Genomic DNA, 27,174 nt, shown 5'->3' on the forward strand with positions numbered 1-27,174 from the left:
GCGGGGTGAAAACAGTAGGCGGAAGTGACGCTCTCCTTGCTCCGGGCGGAAGTTCCCCGCCCCACCCGTGAGAGTTGGGGTTTGACCAGAGCTAGTGAGGATCCTGCCCAGCCTCCAGTTGTCCACAACTCCTCCTCCTGTCTCTGCTGGAGTGATTCCTGGGACTCAGGTATTTTCCTTTTGCTGTCTTCCAGCGGTGCAGGCTTTGGCAGAGTTTTTCCCGAATGCTGCTGGTGCTAGAATGAGAGGTAAAGGAATGAACGGAGCAGGTGGGAAGAGGCGACATCTTCTTGTGCAGGGCTTGTTACCTTGTAAATGTGTTTCTCCCCAATCCTGAATAAGTGCGATCCTTTCCTCCTGCTTGTGCTGAGACAGAAGATCCGGACCAAGGCCAAAATCATAGATCGGGTACTCTTTTTCAGTTCCTGGTCTTTTGGGCCCTCACCCTCCCCGTTCTCCTCCCCCTTCTCTCCCTTTTCTACTTCTCTTAACCCTCCGGCTGTGGAGCGTTAATGGTTTTCTGTCACTTTTCCTTACTCCCGTCATTCTGAGTTCTCTTTAAAACGTACATAATCTGAAGATAAGTCTATTTGTCCCTGTAGCTAACTGCCTCTCCCTTATGCGTTCTCAAAGTCTTCCTAATGTCGTTCTTCTGTGGGACTCACCCCTTCGCCCCGCCCCCTCCCCCCAAGCTCCCGGCAGGATCCTCCTGCGGCTCTGCAGCCTTTCAAGTCTCCTGGAGACAGATTGCAAAGACGGTTTCAGTTGCGGTGGGAGTTCTTGGCGTCACGGTCCTAAGAGAATTCTGCCCTGTGGATTTAGAAATGATAATAGACATTTCTTTGTTTTAGACTGAGAATTTGGTGGACATTTTCTCCTTCTCAGAAATGAAACTTAAGCGGACACAACTGAAGAGTTGGAGTTCTAGTGTGAGGCTAAATGCATTGGTTTGTGGAAAAAGGATTTTTTTGAAGGAATAACACAATTATTTTTGAATGAGCCAGTGAGAAAAGTTTGAGTTATAATTTGAAGTCCCAAATTCATACACTTCAAATGCAAGGATTCCTACCCTGCTCTGTACCAGAGGGGATGTCTTTTAAATACTTTTAATTAATTAATTAATTCAAAATATTAAGGGGGTACAGTTGCTTTTGATATAAGACTTGACTCAGGGCTATAAATGTGCCCATCACCCCAGATAGTGTTCATTGTACCCATTAGGTGGGTTTCGTAAAAGCTTTTTTTTTTTTTTTGAGACAGAGTCTCACTCTGTTGCCTGGGCTAGAGTGCCGTGGCGTCAGCCTAGCTCACAGCAACCTCAAACTCCTGGGCTTAAGCGATCCTCCTGCCTCAGCCTCCCAAGTAGCTGGGACTACAGGCATGTGCCACCATGCCCAGCTAATTTTTTCTCTCTCTCTATGTGTGTGTGTGTGTGTGTGTCTGTGTGTGTGTTTAGCTGTCCCTATAATTTCTTTTCTATTTTTAGTAGAGACGGGGTCTCGCTCTTGCTCAGGCTGGTCTCGAACTCCTGACCTCGAGCGATCCGCCCGCCTCGGCCTCCCAGAGTGCTAGGATTACAGGCGTGAGCCACCTCGCCCGGCCTTAAAAGCTTTTTAAAGTCTAGGAATAATCCAGCCATGTATGCCAAACCACTTTATAAATAATGTTCATGGCCGATGCAAGTTCAAAAATAATTTCTGGACTTTGCCTTAAAGTACAGTTTGAATATCATAGGTTTCTTTTTTCTTTGGAGAATAAAGTATTCATGTAAATAAAACTGTGTAAACATGCATCCTGTGTTTTGGTTTAAATTCTGGGTTGTTACTTTCATGTTAATTAGTCATTTTGGTGTTGAAATGGATCTACCTAAATTTGGTTTGGCTAGAGTGTTTCATTTTAGGGGCAGGTTAACCATGATGATTGTAGCAGTTGTCGATGAGAAAGAGTGTCTGGTTCTGCTATTTCCAACCTAAGAAACTCAAATGTATACTTTTACTCTTGCATGCTCAGACTTGAGGAACCCAAATTCAAACTAAACAAGAGAATGATGTATACATTGGAATGTACACATTAGAATGCCAATTTCTGTTGGAATAGAAGATAAGCCTTTCTAGGAGAACTGAAAATCCAGTGGACTCTTTCCTGTATCTAATAATTTGGGAAGCCAAATAAATAAATAACTAGAGGTTGTGTGGTAATCATGAAATCAAAGAAAAGAAACTTGGAAAGTCTTGAATGGTATTTCTTCATCAAAATTATGGTTAGAAGAATTATCCCTTCTCTCTATAAAGAATGCTTTTCAAGGAACCTGGGTACTTAAATCAAGCAGTTATGCCCTTTTCCTGGGAACAAAGCAAGATAAGTCTTCTTTTGACCTGTCTTCGCCTCAGGTTTCTGTACATTACAATATGTTACAGATTCCAATTTATTTTATGTCTGTTACTTTTTGTCTCCTTGGTGAGTACTTGGAAGATGCATTAGTCTACATGGTGGATATTTAGGAAATGGGACTTCATTGGTATCACTTAAGTTACTGATTATCTTTTAGGGTTATTTTGTGGAACATAAATGTCGTCTGTTTACTTCTGTTATAAAGCGGGGTTTTGTGTTTGTTTTTGAGACAGGGTTTCACTCTTTTGCCCAGGCTGGAGTGCAGTGACATCATCATAGCTCACTGCAACCTCAAACTCCTAGGGTCAAGCAATCATTCCACCTCAGCCTCCTGAGTAGCTGGGACTACAGGCATGCACCACCATGCCCAGCTACTTTTTCTATTTTTTGTAGATACGGAGTCTCACTCTTGCTCAGGCTGGTCTAGAACTCCTGGCCTCAAGCAATCCTCACACCTCAGCCTCCCAAAGTGCTAGGATTATAGGTGCCCCTCCTGGCCTACAAAGCAGATTTTTTAAAAAATTTACTTTTGAATTCTAGTGATCCTCTGTTTATTAACTAGAAAAGCCTTTTATATTTAATCATAGATATAAATAGGATAGAAATTTTTAATCAAATTCCAGAACAGTGGGATACACTATTTGGTATATTATTAATACACATCAGAAAGTTGAAAGGAAGTAGTTAAGGATACATTGAAAATTGCAAATTCAGGTAAAACAAGTTAAAATTTTTAATAATTTCAAGAGTTTAGTTAATGGATAATAGAAATGTGTGTGATACATACATTAATTTTTTGACCTGAACTTCCCTAAAAATATCTTTTATTTCCACAGTCATAATATATAATGCGTTGCATGAATCTCTATAATATTTCTGTGTTCATACTCAAATTTTACGGACATCCAGGAATATTGGAAATCAGTGTGAATTCTGTAAACTATTAGGGATTTTGTGTAGTTTAAGAAGTTCTTGTGAAAAATGCTATGCAAATGAAAGGTGCTATTAACAAATAATTATAATAATATCATTTATTGAGTGTTTGTTATGTGCCGTACACTGTGCTAGGTACTTTATGAGCATAAACTCATTTAATCCTCACAATAATTTTTTTAGGTTACATCTACTTTTGTCCTATGGCACATTTTATGAGTGTTTCCACTGCAGAGTGGACAGAGGAAGAAAGTAAAAGTTAGTCAACTTAGGTATTTGCTTAGAGGTTTGGGAAAATTTTGGTGGGAGAGAGCATTGAAACTATAGGATAAAATTAAATTTTCCCATTATTATTCATATCTTTGATTATTATTTGATTATATATATTTTAATCTATCCTTTTGGGGCTTCTATTCTAAACCTTTTTAATTTCTTATTTGAATCAATGCTTTAATAAGGTTAAGAAATTATAAACTGATTTTTTTATATATAGGATTAAATAGGTTTTCTTGATGTATATCGGTGATATATTTTCATCTACTTAGGTTTATGTTACAAAGCCATTGCACATTTCTGTCCTGAGTCAAAACTATAATTTTCAACAAAACTCCAATTTGTATTGCATTTTAAACACAAATCTGTATAAGTTAACAGGATTTCACATCTGTTGTAACCAGTTTTTCAGTGCACCAGTTTTTCAGTGCACAGGGGTTAATTATGTAACTTAGAGCTTTTACTGGATGTAGTAATGGCTTTGGGGACTTGTGTTATCTATATTATTTCTTAATCCATGATAATGGTGATTCAGTTATTACAGCCTTGTAATTTTCCTTTTGTTTGTCCAGATATAGTAAAAGTCAATCTCAGAGAAAAGGAAAATATGCCTACTTGTTCCATAGGCTCACTGGTGAAATTATATACCATCATTTGTTGAATTCTACTGTGAGGAAAATTGAACTGTGGGAAAGAAATTTAAGGAAAGAGCAGTTTATAAAATACTTAACTAATTTCATAAATCATGCTTTTTACAGAAATGTGTCTGTTTGAATTTTTGTTTTTAAGCAATCCTCATTTCTCTTCACTATTTACTCTGGTTGTGCTCTGTATTTATATGTTGGCAGATAATTGCCTCCCAACTGATTTCAACACACTGCTTTGTAGCTTAGGTGTCAATTAAGTAGATCCTACTAGGGATGGGGAACCTGTGGCCTTTTGATTTCAAGAATCTTAGTTTTTAAGCATGAAAGGAGGCAAGAAAAGCTTCCTCTTTCTCTGCTGCACCCCTTTTAATAAAAAGATTGTTTCTGCAAAATTTAGATTCAGTCAAAAGACTGTCCTTAAGGACCTAGAAGGTCATGTTTTGCTTTAAGGCCACAGGTTCCACACCCGTCTCCTAAGCTCACAGCTTGACGTTTATTATCTTGGTTTCAGAACCTAAAATTGTGAAATTACTGTAGACTATGGAAAAGTTTGATTTTATTTTAATTTCATCTACCATTATTTGTATATTGTGGATATTGATACAATAAGAAAATGATTAGAAGTGAAGTACAATACTATTACCTTGTTAAAACTTTTCATATAGATCTTATTTATTCAATATTGACGAATTCAGTTACCTAGATTTAGAATATTCCTTTCCTTTCCTTTTTTCTTTTCTTTTTTTCCCTTTCTCTCTTTTCGTTTCGTCTTTCTTTCTTCCTTCCCTCTCCTTCCTTCCTTTCCCCTCCCTCCCTCCCTTCCTTCCTTCCTTCCTTCCTTCTTTCCTTCCTTTCCTTTCTTTCCTTCCTCTCCTTTCTTTCCTTTCTCTTTGTTTCCGCAGAGTCTTGCTCTGTCTCCCATGCTAGAGTGCAGGGGTATCATCATAGCTCACTGCAAACTCAAACTCCTGGACTCAAGCAATCCTCCTGCTTCAACCTCCCAAGCAGCTGGAACTACAGATGAGTACCACCATGGCTGGCTAATTTTTATATTTTTTGTGGAAACGGTGTCTCACTCTTGCTCAGGCTGCTTTCGAACTCCCATCCCCCTGCCTTGGCCTCCCAAAGTGCTACGATTACAGGCATCGGCCATTGTGCTCTTAAGTATTTGTTTTAGGGTAAAAAAAATTAAGAACAAAAAAATATGGCAGGGATGTGAGTGACCCTGCTATATCAAATCTGTTATTACATGAATAATGGAAGGGAATGATTATTCTATGGGTCCTTCTTTATTTCATTTTAAAGCCCTGATATATTTTTATTTGATGGGGATGTGTGTGTGTGTGTGTGTGTGTGTGTGTGTGTCTGAATGATCTCTCCTTTTTGGGTTCTGTTCTGTACACTTTCAGTTTCTTGTTTGAGTTAAAATTTTAACAGTATTAAGAAATTCTGAGCTTCTTATAGTAAATGAGGCAGTATAACATAGTATTTAAGAATTCTGGAAACAGAGTGCCAAGGTTTAAATCTTGCCTTAGACTTAATTTCTGTGTGCTTCAAATTGCTTCATCGATAAAATGGGAATAGTAATAATAACAGTGCTTGTCCCCTATTGTTGCTCTGAGAATAAAGGAAATTAATACATATAAAAAGCTTATAACAGTACCTGTTACATTATGACAATTCAACAAAGAAATTCTAGATGTTCTTTCGTAGAATAATTTAGACTTATCAGAGTAACAACAAATTGGTTCAGTAAATATTTTAAGCAGCTCAACGTTGTTTGGCATTGTAATTTTTAAAATGTGATGTGTGGAGAACATTGTTCTTATTCTAAGATTAAGAAAACTTTCTAATCCCAGTGATGCCTCTTACTAGTTGTATGATTTTGCTAATTCACTTAAACTCTCAGAATTTAAGATTCTTGGCCGGGCGTTGTGGCTCACGCCTGTAATCCTAGCACTCTGGGAGGCCGAGGAGGGTGGATCGCTCGAGGTCAGGAGTTCGAGACCAGCCTGAGCAAGAGCGAGACCCTGTCTCTACTAAAAATAGAAAGAAATTATCTGGCCAACTAAAAAAATATATACAAAAAATTAGCCGGGCATGGTGGCGCATGTCTGTAGTCCCAGCTACTCGGGAGGCTGAGGCAGGAGGATTGCTTAAGCCCAGGAGTCTGAGGTTGCTGTGAGCTAGGCTGACGCCATGGCACTCACTCTAGCCTGGGCAACAGAGCCGAGACTCTGTCTCAATAAAAAAAAAAAAAAAAAGATTCTTTATCTATAAGTCTTACTCGGTGTTTAGTGCTTTACATTCTCATTTCTTTTCACAAAAAACCTTTTTATTGTGCAAAATTTCAAAAACATATACAAGTAGAATAATATGATGAACCCCACGTACCTATCACCCAACTTCAATAGTTATCAACTCATGACATCATTCCTATCAGCTTTTTCATCGCTTATTATTTTGAAACAAATCCCTGACTTCATATTATTTCATCTAAAAATATCTCAGTATATATTTATAAAAGATAAAAGCTCTTAAAAACATAACTACAATAGCACTATTCAGCAACAAAAAATAACAGTGATTATTAATATAATCAATAGTCTAGTCAGTGTACAAATTTCCAGTTGTTTTCTAAATGTCTAGGTACGCACACATGTATGGTTCAGAGGTTGTATTCGGTCTTTTAAGATTTTTTTTTTTTTTTTTTTTTTTTGAGATAGGGTCACACTGTTGCCCCAGCTAGAGTGCAGTGACGTCATTACAGCTTACTGCAACCTCAAACTCCTGGGCTCAAACGATTCTCCTGCCTCAGCCTCTGGAGTAGCTGGGATTACAGTCGTGCGCCACCACTCCCATCTGATTTTTCTGTTTTTGTAGAGACAGGGTCTCACTCTTGCTCAGGCTGGTCTCCAACTCCAGCCTCAAGCAGTGCTCCCACCTTGGCCTCCCAGAGTGCTAGGATTACAGGTGTGAGCCACTGTGCCTGGCCTATTGTTTTTTTAAAACAGTCTCTAGTCCTGTGTCACTGGCAGTGATTCATGGATCTCATTAGCAGACTCTTTAAAATATCTTGGAACATAATTGTTTGAGAGAGATATGAACTTACAAAGTAGCTAGGTCTCCTTTTTCAGTCCCTTCTTTTATTTTTCATATCCATTCACCTTTCATGCTTTTTGTTCTTCACTTTTCAGTCTGTCATTTTCCTTGTTAGACAAATGAGAGTCAAGGTGGGGTATGTTTTCGGAACAACACATATAACTAAATTAATTGCATGTAAAAGAATGTAGTACAAAAATGCTTATCGACTTCCAGGGAAAGTTAATTTTGACTTAGACTGTTGAGAATTTGAATTAGAGGAATGGAACTTAGAGGAAAAAGATTATAGAGAAAATCTAACATGTAGAAGAAAATATTTGGGAGACAGCAAGTTTTATAGACAGCTCTTGTCATTGCATGAGCATTATTAGAATGAAAGGTCATTATGGGAAAGAATGGGAATTATGTGAAGTGGGGATCATGTGAGGAGGCAATTTTGTGAAGTGACACGTACTCCTGGCACCTCATGTTGTATGGAACTTTATGCTTTACACAGTCACTTTCATGTAAACTGAGATAAGTAGGGGTATTCTTATGTTGTCAATTAAAAAATTAACACTTAGATTAAGAAATGTACCAATTCCACATAATAATACATGACCCAGTTGGGACTCAAACTCATTATCTTACATTTCCAAATCTGTATTCTTCATCGATATTGTTATACCTCTATGGCCTCACCATAGGACTCTACATGTAAAACTCTTACAGTTTATTGTGCTTTCATGTACACTGTCTGATTTGACCCTCAAAAACCTTGTGAGGCATATAGTTCAGATATTATTATGATCTCATTTTGCAGATAAGGAAAATGAAGGTGAGAAAAGATAAAGTTAACTAGATGTAAAGTAACTACCCCATTACTTATTTTCTATATCTACTTGCCTTTCCTCTTTTTCATCACTTTTTAGTCTACTTATTAACTTTTCCATAAAACTGAGGCTAAAAGAAGTTAAACAGGTTAAAAACATCAATTCTATATAAGTAACAGAACATACCCAGACCCAAATTTCTGCTTTCTGATTGCTGTCTTCTTACCAGTATGTATTTTGTTCTGGAATAATGTACCTACTGGAAGACCTAGAAATTTCTTGAGACTTGTTCATACCCTGATTGAAATAATGCTTGAGAATTGTACTAGAAGATGTATGTGGGATTATTTGGAGAGATCAGAAGTGGAGGCTGATATCAGCTGTAAGGTGGCCATATTAACATAATATGCTAACTGACTTAAAATGCAGTGTTAAACAAGTGTCAAATGATGAGGTTCTTGACAAAGATAAAAGTTTCAATATTGGTATTTTTTCCACATAGAAATGCACAGGAATGAAGTGCTAAACTTTCCAGGTCCTGCCAGTACTTATATTGTTAATATTTAATAGTGTCCAAAATGTTTAATTTGGTAACACTTTTGTGATAAAAACCAAATCTACTTTTTTTTTGTTATCCCTATAACCTTTGTTTAAAGTGTGAGTGAGACAGGGAGGAAGCAGCTTACATTGTATAGATGTCCTATGTTACTTTTGTCTATTCTAACTAACTGCTACAATCCATTTTGAAATATCCATGTATTAATTTTTATGGCAGCTGTAACAAATTATCACAAACTCAGTTGCTGAAAACAACAGAAATGTGTTTTCTCACAGTTCTGGAGGCCAGAAGTCTGAAATTAATATTAGTGGGCTAAAATTAAAGTGGCAGGGCCATGCTTCCTTTAAGGCTCTAAGGGAGAATCTGTTCTTGCTTTTTCCAACTTACAATGGCTGCTAGCATTCCTTGGTTTGTGGCTGCAGCACTCCATTCTCTGCCTCTGTAGTCACATGACCTCCTCTTCTGTCTCTGTCAAATCTCCCTCTGCCACCTTTTTTGTTTTTTTAATATTTTTTTTCTTTTCTTTTTTCTTTTTTTCTTGCTCTTCTGTTACGGCAGATCCCTCTGCCTTCTTTTAAGGTACATGTTGATTGTATTTTGGGCCCACCTGGGTAATCCAATATAATCCCCCCCACTTCAAAATCCTTAATTATATCTGCAATGTTCTTTTTTGCCATATGAAGTAACATTCACAGGTTTCGTGGATTAGCGTGTGAATGTCTTTAGGGGAACCAGTATTCAGCCTACCACCGTCTTTATTGTCATTCTGCTTTCTTTCTTTTCCTTCTTATTCCTTTTCTTCTCTCTTATTTTTATTCTTTTTAATCTTCCAGAAACACAAAGGGGCAAGTAGATTGAGTGGGCATGATCTAAATTAAGGATCAATAGTTGAGTGGCTGTGGTGTAGATCAGTAAGTTAGCCTTATTGCCTTCACTATAGAACCTTGGATTCTGTTCACAATAATTTTGTTGTTGTTTTTGGATGAATTGACAGTCAATTCGTTAAATTCAGCATTCTCTATCAAAGCAATTATTGACTTTTTGGGTAAAGTGTTTGCGTTAACATGAAATTTAAATTAAAGCATCCATCAGTTGGCAAATAGCTAGTATTGTTTGAAAACTAATTTTACTTTAAGCAAGTTTCCTCTCCCCCACCCCACCCCACATTTGCATTTTGTGTCAGTGATAGCTCATGACTTGAATTTAATGAAGGGAAACAGAATGAAAGAGTTGGTAGAGTTCTCATCCAAAAGTTCATTGCCTAGAGACCGTTATGGTTTGGGGTATATCAAGTAAGCTTTTAGGCCTCCATTTTAATATCTCTAATAAAGGAGTTGAATTATGTGCCCTTCTATAAAGAGTTAAATCTCCTCTTACTCTAAAAGCCTCTAGTTCTACTATTTAGTATGAAGTATTTAAAAACCAATGAATAGGCAAATAAATAACAAAGATGATTTATTTTCTACTGTTTGAAAAACGGAATCATATTGTCAAGATTATTTTGAAATAACTGTGCATGCTTTTTGTTTTTCTGTAGATGGACCACACATCCCCGACCTACATGCTTGCTAATTTAACCCACTTACATTCTGAACAACTTCTACAGGGCTTGAATCTTCTTCGCCAGCATCACGAACTCTGTGACATCATTCTTCGAGTAGGTGATGTTAAAATTCATGCTCACAAAGTGGTACTTGCCAGCATCAGCCCGTATTTCAAAGCTATGTTCACTGGAAACCTTTCTGAAAAAGAGAACAGTGAAGTTGAGTTTCAGTGCATTGATGAAACTGCTCTTCAGGCTATTGTGGAGTATGCCTATACAGGGACTGTTTTTATTTCTCAGGATACAGTTGAATCTCTCCTGCCAGCAGCAAACCTCCTCCAGATAAAACTTGTCCTGAAAGAATGTTGTGCATTTCTTGAAAGCCAACTTGATCCTGGTAATTGTATTGGAATTTCTCGTTTTGCAGAAACATATGGTTGTCACGACCTTTATTTGGCAGCCACTAAATACATATGCCAGAATTTTGAAGCTGTTTGCCAGACTGAAGAATTTTTTGAGCTTACACATGCTGATTTGGATGAAATTGTTTCCAATGACTGTTTGAATGTAGCTACTGAAGAGACTGTTTTTTATGCATTAGAGTCTTGGATCAAGTATGATGTACAAGAACGCCAGAAATACTTAGCGCAGCTGCTAAACAGTGTACGATTACCATTGTTGAGTGTTAAGTTTCTCACTAGACTATATGAAGCAAATCATCTTATTCGTGATGATCGCACTTGTAAACATCTTTTGAATGAAGCCCTAAAGTACCACTTTATGCCTGAACATAGACTCTCTCATCAGACAGTCTTGATGACACGACCTCGCTGTGCTCCCAAAGTACTTTGTGCAGTAGGAGGGAAATCTGGACTCTTTGCCTGTTTGGATAGGTAAATAGAAGGCTTCCTTAAAGGAGTGATGCTAGTAGATTTTATGCTTTTTAAATGTGTAAATTTTCTATATTTTTAAAATACTTTGATTTTCCTTTTTACTTTATTTGCTTCTTTTTATTTTTTCTCTCTTCCTCAAATACTTATGGAGTTGTTTTAATCACATTGTCCTCCATTCCCTACAATACTCTCAATTATTAACCATTCCCCAAAGCATGCATACTTTATCCAGCCTGGTTACCCACTAACTGTTCTTCCATTTTATATCTCTTTTTTCTTTTTTCCTGGAACCATTTACATCTTCATTTGAGTCAGATGAGGTCAGAGGAGATTTATTATTGTCAACTATACCAGAATATGCTAAAGAAGAGAACTAGGAACCCGTGGTGAGGGCAGACTGGGGAGACGAATGTCTTTGAGTGAAAACAGTTAATCAGAACTACCACCAAAGAAATGAGAAAAAATAGGATACTGATAGAAATCATGGATTTTATGTGTAATTTATTTTCTTTAGTATAAGCATTTTTTCAAGACAGTAGTAAAAAATGCTTCCTTTTCTAATGACTTAAGACCAGGAGTTGTCAGAATTTTTCTATGAACGGCCAAATAGTAAATATTTTAGGGCCATATGATCTCTGTTGCATCTACTCAACTCTGCCATTGTAGTGTAAGACCAGCCATAGATAATACATAAATGAATGAATGTGGATGTATTCTAATAAAACTTCATTTATACAGATAGCTGGTGGGCTGAATTTGGCCCTCAGCCATAGTTTGCCAACCCTTGCCTTAAGAGCATTATACAAGTAACTTTTATACGTTGAAAATACAGCTTGATGTTATCTTTGGTTTTTCTTTGGCTAGGATGGCTTCATGAAAACTTCTGTGTTTGATGTATTTCTTTAATACTGTGGATTTCTTTCTGGCCATTTCCAAAAATTTGATAAATTGCTTTTCCTTCTCCAATGGTAGGAAACTATTGATGTTTCATTAGTGGCAACTCATGTATTCTGCATCTTTTATTATAAAAAGTGTGACTATACATTTTAATTGTAGGGGTTTTTTTTAATTGAGACAGGATCTCACTCTGTTGCCTGGGCTAGAGTGCGGTGGCATCATTATAGCTCACTGCAACCTCAAACTCCTGGGCTCAAGTGATCCTGCCACCTCATCCTCTTGAGTAGCTAGAACTACAGGTACATGCCACCATGCGTGGCTAATTTTTCTATTTTTTATAGAGACAGGGTCTTGCTCTTGCACTTGCTCAGGCTGGTCTTGAGTTCCTAGCTTCAAGCAATCCTCCCACCTCAGCCTCCCAGAGTGCTAGGATTACAGGCATGAGCCACTGTGCCCGGCCTTAATTGTAGTCTAAATTGTTTCATGTTGAGATTGGGCTACAAGTAGAACATTAGTTATGGTAGCTATACGAATTAATTGTTTAACTTTAATTCTTAAAGGCATTGATTATTGGCATCAAGTATTAGTCAATGTCATAACAAAAACTTCCAAATATAAATTTACATTGTAAAAAGTTTTGAACAGGTGCCTCTTAGTTTGTCACATATTAAAAATAACAAACATAAATTACTGAAGTCTTAAGAACTGTTCATATCTTTAGACCCAATAATCTTTGATCATAAAATCTATCATAAAATTTAAAAATTAAACATATCATTTGTACAGAGCTATTTACTGCAGCATTATTTATAACTCTGGAAAAATTGGAACCAACTTGAATGATTATTAAATATAATTCTACAAAAAATATTAAACATCTTTGTGACTCTGGTAGATAATGGGCCTTCAACAAGTTTTAATTTAGTAAAGGAGACAAATATTTAAATAGATAATTATAATGCATAGTGTTAATGCAGTGATAAACTTAATGTTATGGAAACATTAAGGAAAGGCAATTGTCTCATCTGAGGAACTTAGGGAGGATATTACAGAGAAGTTAATGTCCAAGTGGAGTATGGAAGGCTAAGCAAGAACCAAGTGAAGAAAGGGGGATCGTCACAGGGAATGTGCAAAGACACAATGGCATGATACAGTATAGGATCTGTAGGCAATGAAAAGCTGTTTGGTATTCAGAAGCATAAGGTTCTAACCAACAGGTGTCAATCGATGGTCATGATGAACCAAGTCAAAGAAATTATTGTAACTCAGAAGCCAAAAGTCAAATATCACTTTCTCAATTATAAGTGGGAGCTAAATAATATCTACACATGGGCATAGAGTGTGGAATAATAGACATTGGAGACTTGGAAATGTAGGAGAGTAGGATGGGAGGGAGGGATGAGAAATTACCTAATGGGTGCAATGTTCATTATTTGGGTGATGGTTACACAAAAAGCTCAGCCTTCACTACTACACAATTTATCCATGTAACAAACCTACACTTGTACCCCTCTAAATCTATTTTTACAAAAAAGAAGTTATTGCATGCTATGATAAAAAGAATATTTTTATGCGAGCTACAAAACTATTCTAAGGAGAGTAGTGAAATGATGAGATTTGTTTATTGGGTCATTCTGGCTGCATTATGGAGAAAGATTGAGAGGCCAAGATTAGCATCAGAGTGATTAGTTTAGAGATTATTATAGAAATACAAACGAGATTATGAGGTCCTAAATTAGGATAGAAGTAGCAAAGATAGAGAATTTAAGAACTGTTTTAACAGAGTAAATTGACTAGATTTGGTGTTTGGATTGGGGGGAGGAGTAGTGAGGCAAAGAGAGGAATCCAAGATGAGTGAGATTTTTTCTTTTTTTTCCCTAGGGAAGGTGGAAGGGTGGGGAAAGAACTGGGCAAGTGAGATTTTTTGATTAGATGATTGGGTGGATGGTTACATAGAGAGAGAATGAATGAATGTGGGAGGAGGAGTTATTTTACGGGGAAAAATAATGTGTTTAGTTTTGGACACACTGAGTTTGAAGTGTCTATGAAAAATATCCAAGTAAAGGGTTTCCTACTGCTAGCTGGATATGAGTGCACAGCTCAAAGAACAGATTAGGGCTGGAAATTGGGAAGTCATCAACATATACATAATTTAGAGGTATAAACTAAAGGCATGAAGTCTTCTAGGGACTTCTTGACTAGTTCCACCTTTCGCCTAATGAGAATATACAGAAAGGAAAAAGGATTGATTCATGAATGAAAATCTAAGGAACACTAAGATGAGGACAACAGGAACAATTTTAGAGACAGGAGACCCAAGAGAGGATAGTGCCATGAAAATCAAGGAATTTAAGTGTGTCAAGGAAAGAATGTGATCAATGATCAAAATGCAATGGAAAAATCCAGAAAGCTAAGGATGGAAAGGTAGCTATTAGGCTTGGCAATATGGAGATCATTGATGACTTTTGATGGAGTAATTTCAGCAGAGTTTTAGGAATGCTGTAGATACATTATAGTGGGTTGAGAAGTGAACAAAAAGTAAGGAAATAAATTGTGAATGAAGACTGTTGTTTTTTTGTTTTTTTTTTTTGAGACAGAGTCTCGCTTTGTTGCCCAGGCTAGAATGAGTGCTGTGGCGTCAGCCTATCTCACAGCAACCTCAGATTCCTCGGCTTAAGCGATCCTACTGCCTCAGCCTCCCGAGTAGTTGGGACTACAGGCATGCGCCACTATGCCTGGCTAATTTTTTCTGTATAGATTTTTAGTTGGCCATATAATTTCTTTCTATTTTTAGTAGAGACGGGGTCTCGCTCGTGCTCAGGCTGGTCTCGAACTCCTGACCTCGAGCGATCCACCCTCCTCGGCCTCCCAGAGTGCTAGGATTACAGGCGTGAGCCACCACGCCCGGCCCAAGACTGTTGTTTTTAGAATCTTGGCAGAGACAAGAAAGAGTTAAGACAGTACCTGATAGAGTCATGGGAAGATTTTGTTTGGTTTTATTTTGTTCTTGAAGAGAGAAAGACTTAACTGTGCTTATAATCAGATGCCAGAAAATAGGGATAGCATGAAGATGTAGGATAGAGGAATGGTCATTGGTGGAGCAACATCTCAGAAGAAGTAGAAGGAGACGGTATCAAAAGCAAGGATAGAAGGTTTTGAATAGGAGAAGAGGAACTCCTTATGCCTCAAGATCAGAATATAAAGGCAGGTTTACCTGTCGGGGGGAGAGGTGAGGGCAAAGATTTAAAGTAAGATCCTGCCCAATAGCTTCAATTTTTTTCTTTAACTAGGGGAGGAGATCGCTAGAGAAGGAAGTGGGGCTTGGGTAGGCAGCTTAAGGAAATTAGAAAAACTCCCACGATGTTATTGTTTCTACTTGCCAAAAGGGAGTCATAAGGATGGCAGTACACCAAAAGTGTTTTTGAATAATTGTGCAAATACATTAAATGTTGAATGGATGTTTAGCCATCACTCATCTCAACACTATAAACCATAGGTCTAAATGCCAAGAAAGAAACTCTCATTGGAACTGATTATCATTTATCCTCTGCTATGGTTTGAATGTGTCCCCCAAAAGTTCATATGTGTTGGATACTTAATTGCGATTGGAACTGATTCAGAGGTGGGGTCTTTAAAGGTGATTAGGCCATGAGGAATTTCTCAGCCTCCTGAACCATAAGCCAAATAAACTTCTTTATAAATTACCCAGTCTGCGGTATTCTATTATAGCAGAAGAAAACAGACTAAGACAGTCTGAAAAGACCATAGGACTAATAACTTTATATGTTGTATCTATTTACCTAAATCATCTCCAGAAATCCTTAACTTCTAGGTGATCCATCAAGGTTTTTAGTCTTACTATCACTGAGAGGTTTTTTCCCTCACGCCAACTAATTTTCGAATTCTCCAACACCAGCTGAGTGTCTAACAATTCAGTTCATCTGTCACTAACTCTTCAGAGTTAGCCCATACCCCACAGGTTAAGGGCTCAGTCTCATAAGACTGTACCTACTTTAGGTGCCAGCCTTTGTCATTACCAATAACTTCAACACGTTTAAAATCTTGGTTCACACATTTCATTCTCTGACCACCACCTCTTTTCTTGCCAGCTTCTTTATTTCAGTACATATACTCCAGTGATTCTTTGTTACCTTCAGGATTTTTGATCCATTGGCCCTATACTCAGTCAGGAGAACTGACTGCCATTCAACCACATGTTCTCACCTTCCCAGCTTAGATTCCAGGAACATGACTGCCATCATTCCTTTGAATACGCCCATGGCTTCCTTGCCTTTGTGTCCCTCCTTCATATTCATCTAGTTAAAATCAATTCTCCACTTAAGCCATGGCTGCACCTGGGCAGCAGGATGTAGCTAGAGAAACACACATACCCATTTTAACTGGTTTCACTTGGGGCCCTCAGCACTCCCCAGCAACCCCTCTGCATTTTCCTAATCAGTTTACTCTTTGCCTTCCTGGGAGGACTGTCTCACACCTTCTGCTCTCTCCATAAAAATATCTATAACCTCTTCCCCTCACCTTCTAAATCTTAGCTTGATTGCCTTATCTCTTATTCTACTGAGAGGATAGAAGCAACCAGAAGAGAACTATCTCATCTTTCCATCACCAAATCTACCAAGTTATTTCTGTCTAAGACCAACCCCTCCACTTCTCTCCTTATTCACCAGATTCCATTCCCTCTCCATTACACAAGGACTTTGCTCTTCTGGTTATCCCGTCCTATATCATCATCACCTTCTCCCACTGTAGTGCATCATTGCCATCAGCATACAAACATATTCTGGTTTTAATTCCCAGATTAAATTAATTTTCTGTCGTCCACGTGGTCTTTCTCTGCTCTACTTTGCAGCTACCTCCTAATATTTATTTTACTCTTTATAGTAAAATCATTGGAAAATTTGTACCCGCTGTTTTTGCTCCCTCATCTTCCATTCCCTTTTGAACCACTCCAGTTAAGATTTATTTCCACCACCTTGCTAAAACTGCTCTTGTTAAGGTCAGAGTGTTCCCTGATATATCAGTGTCATTGGAACAAATTCACATTGTAAAAATAAGCATTATAACAAAACTTAATATAAATAGGAATTCAGTAACTGTTGGATGAATGAATGCACCTTGATCATACTGGATGGAGAATATGTATTTTCATGCTATTACATTATTATTGAGTTTGGGGACATTGGCTACTTTTTCCCAACTTTTGGGGAGTAATGCAATATATATACATGCAGAAGACCATAAATCATATGCATCTAGGGTATCAAAAATAAATACTCAAGTACCTATCAACCAGATTAATAGACTATTAATACCCAATGTGTCCTTCCTTAATTCATCTCCCTCCCTCTCCCAGAAATAACCACTCTCCTGAATTTTCTATGTATTATTCCTTTCTTTTCATTATAATTTTGTCACATACTATATGTGCCCCAATATATTCTTGGGTCTTACATATTTTTATATAAATGCAGTAATACTATATGTATATGTTTTTTAGAGATGTGGTTTTTCACTAAACAGTAAGTTTATGGAATTCGTCTGTGAGCTTGCATGAGGAAATAGTTTAATTGCTATGTGGTATTATAGTATATGGGCATAATACGATTTTTGCTTTCTGAAAATGTTAATTTTAAATATTTTAAAGTGTGAGACACATACATAAAAGTATACAAATCCCAGCTGTATAGCTCTATGAATTATCAAAAAGTGAACATTACAAATTAGTTCAAGAAACAGTACATAACCAGCACCTAGAGGCCACCCTTGAACTCCCTTCTTCTCCCCAAAGGTAACCACTCTCTTCATTTCTAATTTATAGATTAGTGTTACCTATTTTTTTAATTTGAATAAATGGAATTATACAGAATATATTCTTTTGAGTTTGACTTCTTTCTCTCAACATTATATGTGTAAGATTCACCCCAAGTAGCTGTAGTTTGTTCATTTTCATTGCTGTAAATAATATTCTGTTATACAGTATGCCACAATTTATCTACTTTATAGTTGATGAATGTTTAGATTGTTTCCAGTTTTTGGCTATTAAAAATAATGCTGTGAATATTCTTGTACATGTACATATGCATGCATTTCTCTTGTGTACATATCTGAGAGTGGAATTGCTCAGTCATAGGACAGATAAACCATGCCTTATTTAACCATTCTCCTTTTGATGGATGATTGTATTATGCTGCTGTGAACATTTCGGTGTATGTGTCCTGGTACAAAACTGACTATAGTAGACATTCAATAGAGTAGATACGTAGACATGTAATTACAGAGTCAGGGCACGTGTATATCTTCAACTTGATTAGATAATGTAAAATTGTTTCCCAGAGCAGTTTGTGCCCGTTTGCACTCTCACCAACAGAGTATGCATTCCTTGCTACACATTCTTGCCAACCGTTATTATCTGACTTTACATTTTTGCCAAGGCGGAAGATGTGTCATGGTGTATTGTGGCTTTAATTTGCATGTTCCTGATTACTAATGAGGTTAAACAAATTTTTGTTTATGGACCATTTTGGGTTTTTAAATTTTAAATTTTTTCTTATTCTAGCGTGGAGATGTACTTTCCTCAGAATGACTCTTGGATTGGCTTGGCACCCCTAAACATTCCTCGCTATGAATTTGGAATATGCGTCTTAGACCAAAAAGTGTATGTTATAGGTGGTATTGAAACTAATGTGCGTCCTGGTGTCACTATCAGAAAACATGAAAATTCAGTGGAATGCTGGAATCCTGATACAAATACCTGGACTTCTCTAGAGAGAATGAATGAGAGCCGAAGTACCCTTGGAGTAGTAGTCCTTGCAGGAGAACTCTATGCTTTAGGTGGTTATGATGGGCAATCTTATTTACAATCTGTAGAGAAGTATATTCCCAAAATAAGAAAATGGGAACCTGTGGCACCAATGACTACAACAAGAAGTTGTTTTGCTGCAGCTGTATTGGATGGAATGATATATGCCATTGGTGGATATGGTCCTGCCCACATGAATAGGTATTTAAATTAATAATTAAATTATATTATGTTTGTAGATTTTTTTAAAGTATCATAAACAATGATTTATGAGTTGTAAACAATTTTGTATGTATGAAAAATTTATTTTTAAAGTTTTTGAGTAATATCAATAAGCTTTTGGGAAATTTAATCTGCTCTATGAGTATAATGGTAATTGTTTTACATGGGAATTTAGTACAAACCTAAGAATCAAATCCCTTGTATTAAATTTTCCATTTATTCACTATAAATGGATGAAATTTTAAAACTCAGGAACCTGAAAATAAGATAAAGTTAGACAATTTTAGATTTTGTGTGAGTATATATGTATGTACAGTATATATATGGTCTTTTATTGCATTGCTTAATAGAATAAAGAAGTGGGAATTTAATTCCTTTATGTCTACACAATATTTTAATGCATCATAAACTTAAAGCCTTATTTAAATATTACTTTCTAGCTTCTCTTTTTTTTTTTTCCTTTAGAGATGGGGTCTCGCTATGTTGCCCAAGCTGGTCTCAAATTCCTGGCCTTAAACGATCCTCCTGTCTTGGCCTCCCAAAATGCTGAGATTACAGGCATGAGCCACTGCGCCCAGCCTGGATTCTTACTCTATAATCATACATGTATATGAGTTGTACTGGATTCTGAATTTGAGATTCCTATATTCTGTAGTATTTGCTGAATAAAGGAGAAATATATATGAGAGCATAAAAGTATAAAGTTACTGCTTGTATGGAAAATTAGTCACAATTTTGAACTTTTACTGAAAATTGATGTTGCAAAGATTTTATCTTTAATAGTAATCAGAGTGGTGTGTGTTTTATTGATTATAAGTGTTTTAATGAAAGAGTGTACATTTGGCCCTCCATATCTGCGGGTTCCACATCTGCAGATTCTGCATCCACAGATTCAACCAACTGTGGATCGAAATATTTGAACAAAAAAAATATACAACAATTAAAAATAATACAGTATAAAACCTATTTATATAGCATTTACATTGGTATTTGGTATTATAAGTAATGTGGAGATGATTTAAAGTATATGAGACGATGCGTGTAGGTTATATTCAAATACTGCACTAGTTTATATAAGGGACTTGAGCAGGTGAGAGGAAATTACTTATTCAGGACTACACAAATCCAAAATAGTGGAGCTAGGGTTCATTCAGCTCTAAGTATGTAGCATTAGTACTTGAACCCAGGTCTTCTGACTCCAAGTTCTACCCTTTTAATATACTTTGCTGCTTATACAATATAATGGAATAGCATATAGAGTTGCACCTTGTTCACAAGGTAAGCTTTTATCCCTGTATCTTATCAGGAAAGTCTAAACATTTGGAACAAACTATTCTTGTTTTCTATCTATTTATTTGAACTTTTAAAACTATGGTGTGTTTTAGTTTTGCTTTGGCAGGAAGAGTGACACAAATGATCTGTAAATTAATTCTTTCTTTTGTGAATATTTGCAGTGTGGAGCGTTATGATCCCAGTAAGGACTCCTGGGAGATGGTTGCATCCATGGCAGATAAAAGGATTCACTTTGGTGTGGGTGTCATGCTAGGCTTTATTTTTGTGGTGGGTGGACATAATGGTGTCTCACACTTGTCAAGCATTGAAAGATATGACCCTCATCAAAATCAGTGGACTGTGTGTAGGCCCATGAAAGAACCCAGAACAGGTAATAATAATTTATTAATTTTTAAACATAGAGGGTGATGTTTTCTATAGTGATGTTCTTGGGATAATAGTTCTTTAGAATATAACAGTAGGGATTACTTGTCCAGAAGAAAACTTTTTTGTGGTAAACTTGAAAGATAACTAGCTAGACAAAACTATAAAGATTTCTTTATTGTAATTTTAATATATCAGCATGCATATTATCATTTCTCAGAGTTGGAGAACACAATTTGGAGAATGCTGTTAATAGAGTGTGTCTTTATCGAAGCTCTTTTTGTCCATATAGCCCATGTCATTTCTTAATATTTTATACACACACACACACACGATCCTTGGATTATTATGTTTTGTTTCTTATTATGTATCAGCAATCTATATATTCACTTCCAATGTTCTTTCCTTTCCAAGGGGTATAATTGATGAAAAAGTGTTGGATTTCAGGGTTCATTCAGAAAAAACAAGTATATCATTGTGGTTTAGAAGAAGTTGTTATCTTTGAACTCAAACTCAAGTCACATCATTTTAAAGGGAAGGTTTAAAGCTACTGACGGAAATGCTTTAGGAGTATTCTTTATGCATGCTGAATATCCCTTATCTGAAATTCTTGGGGTAAGAAAGTGTTTTGGATATTTTGGATTTTGGAATATTTGCATTATGCTTACCAGGTTGAGCATCCCAGATCTGAAAATCTGAAATCCAAAATGCTTCATCTAGCACTTCCTTTGAACATCATGTGGTGCCCAAAAAGTCTTGGATTTTGGAGCATTTTGGATTGCAGATTTTTGGATTTGGGTTGCTCAGCCTATTTTTATGATTAAAGAAACTCTTGAAACATAAACATACAAGGGAAACTGAAAGGAAAAACTGGAACTAGCTATTTCAGTGCTTACTATAATTAATTTCTTTGGTATCCTTGAGAAGGAAAGCCATAAAAACAATGAGAACTTATAAAATTTGGGTAGACTGTTTTGAGAACTATTATGTGTGAATATCTAAGTAGAATTTTTAAAAGCATAAATTATATTTTATATATTCTACATATTTTAATGTATTTGAAAACCTGATAAAATATATTATTTCTAGAAAAATATATGCAAATATAAGTTGATAAGAAAGCATATGGAAATATACATACTATATTCTTTTTATTTTAGTTTTTGTAGAGATTAGGTCTCACTATTTTGCCCAGGCTGGTCTCCAACTCCTGGACTCTAGCGATCCTCCCGCCTCAGGCTCCCAAAGTGCTGGGATTACAAGCGTGAGCTACCATGTCTGGCAAATATACTACATTCTTAATAGTACTTTCCTATGGTGCAGGGAGAGGAAGAGTAGAATTGGAGAGGAGAAGTGAAAGAAGACTTCAACTCTTATATTAAAGGGACTTTTTTCTAGTAAGCACACATTGCTACATTAGGCCTCCCCTTATCTGCAGGGGATATGTTCCAAGATCCCCAGTGGATACCTGAAACTGTGGATAGTACCAAACCCTATATATGTTATGTTTTTTCATATACATATATTTTTTGTATGTAAGTTTAGTTTATAAATTAGGCACATTAAGAGATTAACAACAATAACTAATAATGAAATGGAAAAATTAAGACAATATATTGTAATTGTAATAAAAGTCACATGAGTGTGATATCTCTGTCAGAATATACTGCGGTACCGTATTCACTTATTTTTGGACTGTGGTTGACCTCAGGTAACTGAAACCATGAGAAGTAAAACCTCAGATAAGGGAGGACTACTGTATGTTGCTTATGTAATTAATGACAGATTGTTTAAGAAAACATTAAAATACAAATTTGTGAATTTTTAGTGAGAGAAAGTATACTTCATGGTTAACATGTTTCTTTCCTCTTTTAACCGACCTCTCCTAGGAGTTGGTGCCGCAGTAATCGATAACTACCTTTATGTAGTTGGTGGTCACTCAGGGTCTTCCTATCTGAATACAGTGCAGAAATATGACCCTATCTCAGATACGTGGCTGGATTCAGCTGGCATGATATACTGTCGCTGCAACTTTGGATTAACTGCACTTTGACAAGTGTGAACTCTTCGAAATAGTGTGGTAGCAAAACTTGTGCTGCATGAAAGGATGCCCAGTTTTCTGAAACCCACGAACTGCATTGCATTCTTTTTAACTTAAGGTGGCATGAAGATTCAAAGTTTTGTTGGATACTTTGAATTGACAAGTAGTTTTGGTTGCTCTTGATTACACAGTAAATCAATAATCAAAAAAAAAAAAAAAGGAAAGACCTTGCCAATTGAATTGTGCACTTTTTCCCCTAAGGCTGGGATAGACTAGTTTTATGTTCTTAAGTGTACATGTAGAGAAAACCTTGCTGCCTTTTATTTTTAATTTTAGCTCTCCTTCCTTGACATGTACTATGATTTAATAGGATGAGAGATGTTTTAGATGGTGGAGTGTATTGAATGACTGGACAGAGTGCTGATAAAGCTTGTTGGATGTAAATTCATATGCGTCACATTTTTTGTTTGTTTTAAAACAAACAAAGGGCTGCTTTTTCTTTTGGTACTTTTAAAGGTTATAAATAATACGACATAGTGATTCATCTGAATACTCTTCCTGGTAAATGGTTTTAGGGCTGAGTATGTAACAAGTTTGTAAGACAATTGCTTTTACTATCATGATATTTGGGGCCCTATTTTAAGAAGTCAGATATTTACTGTTTATGCCTTTTGCATATGGGCAGATTAATGCTGGATGAATTTATCCATCTATGCTACAATAAGCATAGATAGAAAGAGTTAATCCTATAAGTTGTTTAAGTTTTACTTTAATTATACAGCAGGCTTCCCGGTGTTGATGTAAATATTTGAGAAATGTTTAGTACAATTCTTAGTACCTATTGATTTTTTTCATCCTTATAATAATTTTAGTTTTCAAGGATCTTTGCTTTTTTGAAGTGTTCAGATATTAAAATGGTGCTAACTGTAGGATCTATAACAAGGCTATAACCAATGTTCTTTTGGATGTTCACTATGAGATATGCATGACATGTTTTGATAGTCTTTTCGTCTTTACTGGCTTGATTCATTTTTGCTTATTTAAAATGTTAGCAATTGCACTAATGTTAACATCCAAAAATCATCAAAATGGCCTATGTTATGCTCTTCATAGTTCCTGAATAGTGATTTAAAGAAAGATACATTTTTGATCTTTTTTGTGCTAGATATTACATGTCCTTTTTAAAAGCAGAAATATATGCATTAAATGTAAAGCACTAGACAAAGTTATGCATTACTTTGTACATTTCTTAGGTAACTGAATATTTTAAAGTTATTGAGGAAAACTGGAACTCAATGTTTACTTGAGTAGTGGTTCTAAATTTAGTCCTACTTTGATTAAAGAAATGAGCTTTTAAAGCAGAATTATTTGCTGTAGCCAATGACAGCTTATTTAAAAGAAGTGGTTAACTTATTTTAGCATGTTTTAGTAAGTATCTGTCAGTTTTAAATACATTAACTTACATTTTATTATGATGTAGGTACTTGTATTTTTGGTACTGTAGTTATTTTGTTTTCTTTTCCTTGATTTTTTTTTTACATGTCCACTCTTTATAAAGTCTCTGCAAAGCAGTGTATATTTTTTTCTTAAAAACATTCATACTTCATTCTTAAGTGCCATACTGTTCTAGACTATTGTTAAGAAGCCATTTACACTTATAAAACTTAGGCTCATTTTAGCATATGTGTTATTTCTTGAAAAATGTAGCTGGGCAATTTGCAGTTTTCCTTGTTCTTCCATAAACTGCCAGTTGTAGATTTGAATATATACTACAAAACTGTAAGATCATCTTTAATCATAAAAGTAGTATCGTGCTTTATGAATATTTGCACAGATTATAAAACCTTGCAAGTGATTTTTAGTCTCTTCTAATTTAAAACTCAACAGGAGCTATTAATAAAATCTACAGTCTGATTCTTTTCTATGTTGCTTGTTTGAATAACATAATGATATATAGCAATAACTTTTTCATTGATTTGAATAAATCTATTGCATAGAAATAAGGTGCACTATTATGGTTGGCCTAGACTTTACTTAAGGAAAAGCAATTTAAAATAGATTCCTTCAAATACCTAGTTTTTAATCCCCAACTCAGTTTTCTTTGTTCATATCAATCAAATTATTAAATATATTCTACTATACTATTTTTAATCCCTTCCCCTCAGAAGATAAGGGAATTCGAAAGACTATAGAAAATTATTTTAATTGTAAGCACAGCTGTACTATACATTTTATTTTAACAATGTTTTACTCATGTATTATCTCCTCTATCAAATTAGTATAAAAATATAATCACTTAGTAAATTAGATCAAAAGCATATAATCATTGTTTTTGGAAAATCTAAATTTCATCTTGGTAAAGACTAAACATGAAACATCTTGGGCAATAGTAGAAGCCATATGCCAGTGAACTAATTATGAAAATCTGTGATGGGAAGAGAAAAAACATTCAAAATTCAGAAATATATTTATTGTAGTATTGCTAAACCTATACTGTTCATAGCAACCACAGCTACTAATCTGACCTGACAACTGATAAGTTTACAATAGAGCCTTCTGTTACAAATTTGTGAGATATTCCATTATGAATACTCTCCTGACAAATTGTGAATTTAAAGCCACATGTTTCTTATGTTAAAAAGGATCAAAATGTTTGGTTATAAATCCCCAGGATTAAAGGTATTAGAAATAATTATATATATTCAGGCAAGGAGGGAAAAGCTATTTAAGATTGCCCAGAAATATTCTGGAAAAGAGCAGCATTGGGAAATAGAAATTAATCAGTTACAAGATAATTGCCATCTATAATTATGTTATAAAGAGTTAATCTGTCAGGAATCTGGCTATTTAATATTTGTTGGATGATGTAATAGAACTTAGTGATTTTTAATTCAATCCCAAGGATATTTACAAATTCCATATGTTATTACTAACTTTTAAATATGAGTGAATATTAAATTCCAGGAAGTGGTATCAAATGATAGGACAATGTCATTACATTTTGCAAGTTTATTTTGATAGTTAATACATATGGAGGGTCTACTACATGTATAAGACATTCATTCTGTTAGAGGCTTTGGGAGCTAGAAAGATAAGATATACTCTTTTCCTTCAGTGAGAGTTAAATATAGTGGGAGAGACCTGTACCCTAGTAATGATTAAGATAAAGTATGAATCTAATTCCGTATCTCCAAAATCGTAAGAAGTAATTAGAAATCTAGTTTATGTATAAACAATTATTTAGTATCCAATTAGGTTTTATTGGCATGAAAAAGAAGTATAGAAAACCTAATGTTTATAGAACTCCAAATTTCCTGGAATTGGATAATGTATTTTCTAGTAGAAAAACTATAGACATTTTTTTTAAAAAAGTCTATTTCCTGTAGTATCAAGGCTCTGGCTAACAATGAGGAAAATATCTGTACATATAATGCTGTTTATTTTCAGTTTTGATGTTGGATTCCTGGTATTGTCACCTAAGTGCTCATTTTCAGGAAAATCAGATTCTACAATAAACTTACTGCTTAAAGTTCAATAAACTTGTGATAACCTTTTAACCTCTATAGTCTGAAAGTTAAGAAATTATAAGATGTCACATGTCAAGTTAACATCCAGTTCTACTTCTTAACCTTTTTTTCCCTTTGTAAACAGCACTTTAATTAGACATGATTCAATTAGATAGAAGTTACTCTGTAGCTGGATATGTGTTGGATTTTCACTTAAAGTACATTGATTCAGTATTGATAAACATTTGAAAAGAATGAGGAATACAATATGTTTTAAATACAGTAGGTTTACAAATTTTCTTACTGGTGTAAATATGGAGTAAAAAATCCAGTTTACATCTTTGCAGAGAGAAAAATTGTTATCCATATGTCTTTTATATTATACATATTTAACTAGAAATAATTTATTGTTAATTTTGTCCAGGTTATCATGTGTAAGTCCCATTTATTTCAAAATACTAAGCAAAAAGTTCCAAGTTTGCCTTAAAATATAAGTGAAATTAAAGAACTGGATGATAATGCCTATATTTTTGCCTTATGAATTGTGCTGTATAATAAACCAGCAATGGTTTTGATTTTAACAGGATTCTGAAATTTTGTAGATGTAGAGTACTAATATTTGTACTCTCTTGCAAAGAATGTGATCTAGTTGTGGACTATGTTAATGTTTAAATGTTTTTGTATGTGTATTTTACCTCTAAATATGTACCTTTTTAGCATCAGGGTTTTATTTTATTTTTGTTTACATAGTAAAGTGGCACTTGTGTTCTTTTTTTATTTTAAAAGTTCTTTGTGTATGTTATTGTGGTAATGCTCTGTAATGATTATGGTCAAATTTCATTTCATGTAAAATGTTTAAAATAAAATTGAAAAATATGA

The 27,174-nt window shown here is 35.4% G+C and overlaps 1 protein-coding gene across 2 annotated transcripts; it reads left to right on the top strand.

Moving 5' to 3' along the window:
• The first annotated feature begins 38 nt into the window (after nucleotides 1–38).
• KLHL28 (kelch like family member 28) lies at nucleotides 39–27,174 on the top strand. 2 transcript variants are annotated; one of them, XM_045567994.1, is made up of 5 exons: nucleotides 39–169; nucleotides 10,255–11,153; nucleotides 18,628–19,071; nucleotides 20,547–20,755; nucleotides 22,638–27,174. In XM_045567994.1, exons 2-5 carry the CDS (start codon nucleotides 10,255–10,257, stop codon nucleotides 22,799–22,801), a joined length of 1,716 nt encoding a protein of 571 aa, XP_045423950.1. In that variant the 5' UTR covers nucleotides 39–169; the 3' UTR covers nucleotides 22,802–27,174. The 2 variants fall into 2 exon arrangements, with proteins under 2 accessions (XP_045423950.1, XP_045423958.1); XM_045568002.1 differs by lacking the exon at nucleotides 39–169 and adding an exon at nucleotides 186–248.

The sequence above is a fragment of the Lemur catta genome, chromosome 1, assembly GCF_020740605.2.
Source record: "Lemur catta isolate mLemCat1 chromosome 1, mLemCat1.pri, whole genome shotgun sequence".
NCBI lineage: Eukaryota > Metazoa > Chordata > Mammalia > Primates > Lemuridae > Lemur > Lemur catta.